Below are 9176 nucleotides of genomic sequence, written 5' to 3' on the forward strand. Positions count from 1 at the left end.
TGAGATACCTATCTGTATGACTGAATATCGAAACTGACCATGGTGTCATCATCAGTTAACCGTAGATCTTTGATTCCACTGATGAAATGGTATGAATCCTTCACATGTGTAGAAGTGTTCCCTCTCAATGGTGACAGTACCTTTACCATGTGTTGAGCCAGTTTGTAGGTTGGTGTATCAATCTGGCTAACTATGGGACGGAGTGGAAATTAAAAAACATCCCAATTTCAATGGGAAGATGGTTTCTCCGCACCACCAGTTTGGGATCCAGTATTTCCTCTGATGAAAAATATCAAACAGACATAAGACTGCAGTAGTAATTAATGTTTTAATTTATTCCAATTTCCATTACTAATTAATAAAAAATTTAACCTAATAAAAATTCATATTGTTACTATAAAATAATTTGTAAAACAATGTAGCGTAAATTGGAATGTTTTTTGTAAAATTAAAAACAAAGTATTTTATTAATAACTTTTGTAATTATAGTGAAAAAATAGGGTGGTTTGCATTAATATTAGTCACAACTGGTTGAAGACTGTACCACCTCAGACAACCGTGACCATGAGAACTGCAAAGGGCTCGATACGTTGCTTTGTTTGAAAAAGCAAATATACGTGATTTAAATCCGGAAAAATAGTTTCATTTCCTTTGTAATTAGATGTTTTGCTATTTTTCCCACACCATCGAATGGAATATTTTTGGAATATACAGAGACGTACACACTGGTCAGTTGTTGGCGCTGTACCAACTGGCGCTGTGCTATTTCTGGTTATTACTCGATGTTTAAAGTAAACTTTCCTAGTTTAGTTTCTGTTGTGAGATGTGAGAGGCAATTGAACAAAATATATCAACATTTCTTACACGAATTCTTTTAAACAAACCTAGAAATCGTGGTAGCCAATAGCCCCCTTTAACTGATAGCGTGTAAATAAATCTATAAGAAATATGCCTAAATACAAATGTATTTCATAATCAGTGATCATTTATCGGACGTCAGTGTAATTAAAACCGTCATGAAGAACTTACTGAGTCTTGTCCTTTTGTTCGGTGTTGTGAGCTGGGGTAAGTTTTTTTTTAATATTAAGGGCAATCTTCGGGTCATGAAGAAGATGGGTAAGATTCCCGGTCGTAAGATCATCAAAATACAGAGATATACAACTATAAAGTGTTGCATTAAATCAATTGCGTTCTAGTCCTAACAGCATTCTGAAAATGTTTGCGGCTAAGCTTGATGCGCCGATGCTTCAACATCTTATCCAGGTTCTGGTGAGATCATGAGGTTATCGGCGCCTCGAGCGGTAAGTTGCATATACGTATTCTTGTGTTTGTCAATGTATTGTCCCGTAAATTGTGCCTACTAACAATAGTTTTAAGTTTAAATGTTCTGTATCTTTTTGTATTACTAACAAGTGGGCCATAGATGTCCAAATAAATGATTTATTATTATTATTATTAAAAGTAGGTGCAGTCAACAGCGCATAAAGCTATTACCATTGACTTACAAATAAATGGACGACGGGTCTAATACAAAAACCACGAAAAAAATGTCCCAAGTCAACCTATTTGAACGTAGTGACATGTCAAGGAATATGAAAAAGCTAAAACGTTGAATTTAAATTGTAATGTCATCGCAGTACTGTCTAATTTTCCTTGCTTCGCTGTCAGTCGAACAAACGAAGACTAGAGCGTGAATGACGCTCTGTATACGATTTTAACGCCCTATTACTTCGGACACTTTTTAGCGCGGACCCGACGTCCATATAATTGTAAGTCAATGGCTATTACACACATTTGTTCGAATCCAGTGCGATAGAAGATCCGTCAGTATGTGGCTTTATGCTGCCGTATGTATAGTTGGGGAAATATTATTTGCACTAATTCCTCATAACATTACATCTTTAGAGTACAATATAACCCACGTGCCTTCTGTATGGTGCAAACAATTAGTTTCAATATTTTTACGCATTGGCGCTAAATACTAAAACTTGATAATCTTTATGAGTGAATAACTTGACACGACCTGTTGAGTAAAGAAATAATTGAAAACTAGAATTCAACAAGGCACCTAGCGCACCCATGACTGGTACAATGGGCCAAGATCGTTAAATCCGTGTAAGCTTTAAATAAAATAAGTGTTAATGGTTTTATCACCCTATTGTAATAGAAAGGAGAAGCCGTTCCAAGAGATAACATTCATCGTCGGAAATAATATTTCTTGAACTATACCAGTGCATCCATGTGCAATTGTAACTTATTGAATAAAATTAGTAATAAATCATTTAATGATTGTCGAAAGTGCTGAGAGACAGAGTCTAGCACGTCCAATATTCCTAGATGTAGTAGTATTCGTTCGATACCTCCGATGAACACTCATCATGGTCACCCAACATCAACCCACTGCTGTTACATAAGTCATATTTTTAAGGCTGACCTGAAGGACGATATGGATATCGAGCGGGAACGAAGGGCTCTATCGGTTAGGGCAAATATGATCTCCCGTAAATTCGCTCGTTGAACTATGGAAGTTAAAATAACATTGTTTAGAGCATATTGTACCTCCATATACACATGCAGTTTGTGGAGATATTATACGCAGCGGGCCTATGGGGCCTTCATTAATGCGTTCCGGGTGCTGGTGGGGCTGACCCGCTTCTGTAGCGCATCAGGGATGTTCGTAGAAGCAAGAGTTGACTGCTTCTACGCGACCATGCGCAAGCGAAGCAAGTCTCTTGTGCGCCGGGTGCAGGCCGGCCCCAACCCCATCCTGCGCTCGATAAGGGACAGGTTCGACTGTTTGTACGTGAGGCACTACTGTGAATTGCATGTTTCCAGCAGTGTCTATTATGTATAATTTTGTACTTACTAACATTAGCATTAAGTTATTTTATTAACAAATAACATGTGTCAATGTTACATGAAATAAATAAATTATTGTTATTATATTATTGGCCTCTTTATTGCGCCAATATTTTCGATTCTGCGCCAATCGCATCCAGCGCGATCCCGCAAATCTGACGATATCATCAGACCATCGGGCTGGTGGTCTGCCCACTTGCCGTTTTGCTCCTCTTGGCCAGCTTAGCTAGCTAGTTAGTTTAGCTGAAAGTAACATTTCAAGAAATGTTCTTTATCGATACCTGGATATGACGGTACTCTTTATCTATTATCATAGCAATCAATAACACGTCATTAACATATATTTTCAATCGAATTAAATTCTATTAGATATGTTATAGCATATATCTTCGGATGCGTTCTGAATTTACAACTTATCAATTGTTATTCTTGCTTGTACTTTTATTTTGTGTGATTAAGTGATTGTTGAAATTATTTTAATTCTTCGATGAATTAATAATTTAACAAGCACAATGATTAGTTACCATCGTCAATATAAGAATAACAAGAATAAAATATAGGTACCAACGGATTTATATTACATAAATTACTAATGTACGACGAATCGCGTACTTGAACGTGTCATTATCTTTTTGTTTTCATTCATAGGAAAAGTTTGGTGCACCACACCACATCGTGAAATTCGAATTTCAAAAACCTTTTCCACGCTAGCGTGCAAAAAACGCTTTTGCGCGCAGATTTTTAGTGAGAAAGAAAGCCTTTCCGAGCTAGTAAGTTGAAAAATAATTTAACAATTAACAATAAGAAGTATAAAATATACCAACGGATTTATATCACATAAATAACGTACGATAAATCGCGGAGTTGAACGTGTCATTATGTTTTTATTCTCATCGAAAGAAAAACTTAGGTGCACCACAGTCCATCGTCAAGTTTGAATTTTAAAAACTTTTTCCACTCTAACGTGGAAAAAACGCTTTTGCGCGCAAATTTCTAATGAGAAAGAAAGCCTTTCCGAGCTAGTGAGGTGAATTTTTTTTATTTAAAAAGCAAACTTTGAAAATTGGCTTGCCATCGTGTTTTCCCTTATCCTACTGATAGCTATTATCATAATTATTCGTAGCTGTGTTAGTGAATAAACTCGTATTTATTTTATTTTTTGTTAGTGTCCTGCGACATCGAAGACAAAGTACAGTTTGTAGATATTACAAACATTGCACAAACGGACACTTGCATCATAGGAGGGACCCCTGCCACTATTGAAAGATACCCTTTTGCTGCACAGGTTTGTAATAACCACCTTATTTTGTGCCTACAATTAAAACAAGTACTGGTTTGTTATTGGTGCAACCTTTATGTACGTGTTTTGTTTGATGTTATATCAACTAAAATAACGGATGACACTCATATTTAACCAATTCGTGGTCCTCAATCACGAGATTCAGTTTCCGTCAAATCGCCGCCGCGGAATCTCATGATTAAGGACCACGAATTGGTACGAAACATGTCGAGCAAAAATTCGGCTTAAATACGTGAGTTATCCGTTATTTTAGTCAATATATCTGAGTGTCACGGTGGTGGTTTGCTATTTAAAATTGTTTTGATGTTGTGCTGAAAATGGTAGAATAAGGCTTAATATTCAGAAAAGTTCTTCATAAATAACTTCGTTTCAATCCATTTTAAACAAAAGGTAAAAGACAAGTCACTGACCTGACCATAGACGGTTTAGTGATGGCCAATTGTAATGCAAACTAAAAATCGACTAATTAATTTAATTAATCGATTTGTTTAATTGAGTCATACTAGCGGTTTTCCTTTCATGAATAGTAAGAATTTAAAACTTCCGAAGCACATGTTTAAAGTTTCAAAGGTATAGATGAAATATAACCTCACTTTTGAACTACCTTTTTTCAAATACGATTTTACGATGCTATTCAAATTAATATTGTTGGAAAAAGTGATGAGATATCATATCGAAAACTTCGAATACGTGAAACTGTTACTTATTCGATTTCGTGAGAGATTGCTTTAAAATTTTAACTAAACAGTATAATTTATTTACCCAGTGCCAATATACTTAGGTACTTGGTTATATATCTGAGTTATAACGTTAATCTAAATACACAATTTAACGTGGCGGTGCTGCAGTGCCCTGCACGAGCGGAATCATCTCTCTACCTGGGTCTCAATTCTGCAAATTTTGTTGACAGTCATTGTAATCTAACCAACTGAAGTCTACAAAGATTACATTGCAATTATGATAACATTATTTATTTGTTAGACAATAAGTTGAAATATACAGGTAAGGTACATACAATAAGAGCTTAAATACTAGAAACTAAAACTAGGACTAAATTATATGAATAAACTTGGATTGGGCCCCTGCGGCAAGGTGCCCAAGATGCTGGCAGCGTTCGACAGTCTGTTAATTGTTTGGATAAAATTTTGTACATAAAACATAGATAATATTTATTAAAATCTAATTGCAATGGCAGTTGAGTCTCAATAGAGTGTCAGTGATTAAATAACTAACGAACGATCTATGTTGCCTCACTAATTAATACACGTATAAGCAACAATTTAGTCTTCAAAATAGAATGTATTTTCTTAATGTCAAATAGGCGGGCCATCGACTAGCCATTAAAGAGCAGAGTACCAAAATATTGCAATGGCTGTTGAATAGTAAGTCAACTTAACAGTATCGGTTCTGCGTAGGCCTTCGCAGGAGCACGCCGTCCCACTTCCACAACATGTGTGCGCTATAATAGCAGATAGTGAAAATGGAGCTGTTGATGAGGTCTTGTGAAAGCAGATGTACTGAGTCTTTTTGACATTTAAAGCGAGCAGATTTCGCTTAAGCCAATCACAGACCAATGATAGACCATGTTCTGCATTTCGTGTAGCGCGGTGCTAGTCAGTACCATGACATGTGATGGCCGTGTCATCAGCGTAGCAAATTGCTTCTGCATCTCGGAAAGGAATGCTGTGGATATCGTTCATATACATAATGAACAACGTAGATTCCAGTACGCTTTCTTGTAGGACGCCGAAGCCAATGCCACGAATGTCGCTAATATGTTGGCCAACCCTCAGACATTATTTGCGATCAGACAAATAACTCTTGAACCATTCAAGAGCCATTCCTCTGACCCCGCAGCCCTCAAACTTCCTCAGAAGTATTGGGATAGAGAGGGTATCAAAGGCCTTGGCTAAATCTAAGAACACGCCGATGCAGCGACGTGAACCGTCCAAATGAGACGACACCACAGAAGTCAACAGGGACACTGCATCTTCAGTGGAACGACCATGGCGAAAACCACATTCCCTATCAGATAGAAGTTTGTTAGACTCCAGGTAACTTGAAAGTCTTTTATTGACAATTTTCTCCAATAACTTCGAAAATACTCCAAGAAGAGATATTGAACGATAATTGTTAGGCACATTTTTGGGGCCGTATTTATGCATATGTTGGACAAACTACAGCCATTTTCCAGATTTGCGGGAAGATACCAGACAGGCTCATATTGTAAATTGTAGTTAGAGGCTGAACTATAGAGCTTTGGATAGTTTTGATTAAAATATTACTAAAATTATTCATTTCTGAAGCCTTGTCATTGTGTAATAGTTTTATCAATGATTCAACCTCACCCGCATCCATTAGTTGCGCGAAAAAACAAATTACTGGGTGACTTTCCCATATGCATAGCAGCGGCAAGGTGTTCCTGGTCTTGATTTAGTGAAGAGAGAATATTATCTGCCAAGTTTAGACCGCAAAATAATTATTACTTAATAGTGATATAAATAAGGCCCATTTGCCTGATGAGTTGTCAGGGATGGATGACCCTTATTTCGTGTCTCTATTTCTGATAATATACTCGATGCTCGATGGCTAGCCACTACTGTAAACTTTTACTAAACGTACAAAATCCGGTCATTCTCGGACTAATGTTCACTACCTAATTTCCGTGGCAACTTTCATTATTTAAGTGTTCAATTTTTTTATAATGCAATATTTAAGTATTGTATTGTGAAATATTATTTTATTATTATAGTTACACTAAAATATACCTGAATATTTAAATAATAACTTGGGACTTTTCAACTATGTCTCAGGGTGATGGGCGCAGAGGCAGTGCACCTCAGATCTTTGCGATTTAAAGCTCTGAGTGGCACTGCAACTGCTATGGACAGGCGTGTCATTTACCATCAGGCGCACGACTTGTTCGTCCCTTCACTTAGTATCAAAAAAATGCCACGGAATTAGATAGTAAACACTAGTCCGAGAATGCCCAATCCTGACACGGATATTCTATCCACAGACAACTCAGATGATGTAAAATTCGCAGACTTGAGTTCCTTGAGTGACACTAGAACAACGACGACAGATTAAATTTGATGGTAATATGTTTTCAGATAATTTATAGAGGGTCTCTATCATGTGGTGGATCACTAATCACAGTTCAAAACGTTCTTTCCGCAGCGCACTGCTTCTACGATCGGTAAGTATACAATCAGGGTCAATTTATATTGCGGCGGAGCGAAATGGAAAGTGATTAAAAGTATGTTGCAATATCCAAATCAATTGATTTTTATAACTATTGTTCGCGATTAAAAAAATAAGAGTTGTTCAATTGACTGCCAACAGTAAAAGTTAAGAAAAAATCTGCAATTCGTGACGACTTGGCGGGGAATCAATGGTGAACGAGACTTTTTTTTCAATTGCAAAATGCAACATTATTAATATTATGAATATTTATTTACACAAATTACAGAATACAAATTTTTGTAACGATGTTTGTAACGAGCATTCTCGAGCATGCGCAAGAATTCCGCTGAAGATTTTGGCTCGTATCCAATTTGTACGTTACACTATTGACCATGAAGTTTATTATGCTATGTACAATATCGTTACAAAAATTCGCTTCCATTCCGTTCGGCCGTAATATAAATTGAGCCTCGGCTAATTTAGGCTATCGAGTCTATAACTAAACAAAGGTATCTTTAGACAAGGCCACACAGCTACCCAGTCTTAGCAGAAGAAATTTAAATGGTCTGTCCTACCATGCCGCCTGGTTTAACATTGATATAGAATTTTTATTTCTCACATTTTTCAAAGTTTATATGTGTAGCTATAGAACATTTTGTAAAATCAACTGAAGCGGAAAAATTGCATACAATTGCAAGATTTTTTTTTACGAAATGAAACTTTTCCATCGAATCAAAATTGCGGGGGCGTTCACTATCCTGCATTGCAGTCTGCCTTGTCTTCCGTCGAGTTATGCAGGATTATTAATGTAGTCGCAGCGTACAAGAAATCCTGCGATGCGTCCATACGTGGGCCATACGCAGGATAATGTGTGAGCAGTGCAGCGGACTGCCTTCCAGGTAGTGAATGGGCCGTTTTACAGGTTATTTACGGTCACGGTTGACTCTTCTTATTTAGTTCATTCTTTGTTGAATTCCTATTCAGTGACTTCTTTACTTTGCACTTGCTCTTTAGTTGGTCTTTTTTTCAAATGTTCGAGTGCAGCTTGTAGTACTTCTCGACTTGAGTAGTAATCAAGTCGAGCAGTTCTATTCCAATTTGCCATACTGTTGTAGTTTGTCGGCAGAATATCAGCGCTGCTTACTTATAAAGTTGCCAGCGCAATACAAATACAATATTTGTTGTAACCTTCCTTTTCTTGTTATCCGTAATATTACGATGTAATTTGCTGAATAAATGCTTTATCTATCTATCTATCTAATCCAAGTCGACCCCGTCAGATCCTGTTTCAACTTCACAAACCTCGCCAGCCTCTAACTGCATTAGGATTATTTATATCCCATTGTCCTTCGTTTCTTTCTTACAACACTATAAACAATTATGCAGTTACAATAAAAGCACTCAGTAAACATTAATATTTTTTATTACTTTATTTGCATTATCTATCATTTTTTGATACAAGCTAGGAAAGCCATAATTTTGATAAAATCCTTTCTTTTTTTATGATTAAAATATGTAAATGGGCTATAAATTCAAACACTTAGAGCTAACATTATTCAAAGTTCGCAAAAAAAGTTTTTATGAAGTTTGACGTTTTTGTCAAGTTAAATAACTTTACTAATTAGTGCAAAAATATTTTTATCTACACACATATCATAAACCCTCTATGATGTGTTCAAAAGCGGCAGCACAAAGATAAACAATTTTGTTGGAACAAATTTCTTATCTGTGAAAATGTTATTATTGCACAATAATAACATCGAATAAGATTCGATTTTATTATTACATTCAAATTTCGAACATCTCTGAAAAACATAGTAATTTGATTTGA

At 36.2% G+C, this 9176-nt stretch overlaps 1 protein-coding gene across 1 annotated transcript; it reads left to right on the forward strand.

Annotated features, from left to right (window-relative positions):
* The first annotated feature begins 877 nt into the window (after positions 1-877).
* Positions 878-7374, forward strand: LOC113238994 (serine protease 52-like). The gene is made up of 3 exons (XM_026475867.1): positions 878-1065; positions 4026-4144; positions 7273-7374. Exons 1-3 carry the CDS (start codon positions 963-965, stop codon positions 7360-7362), a joined length of 312 nt encoding a protein of 103 aa, XP_026331652.1. The 5' UTR covers positions 878-962; the 3' UTR covers positions 7363-7374.
* Positions 7375-9176: the final 1802 nt, after the last annotated feature.

Source organism: Hyposmocoma kahamanoa, unplaced genomic scaffold, assembly GCF_003589595.1.
Source record: "Hyposmocoma kahamanoa isolate Upper Pololo Valley unplaced genomic scaffold, ASM358959v1 112, whole genome shotgun sequence".
Taxonomy (NCBI): Eukaryota; Metazoa; Arthropoda; class Insecta; order Lepidoptera; family Cosmopterigidae; genus Hyposmocoma; species Hyposmocoma kahamanoa.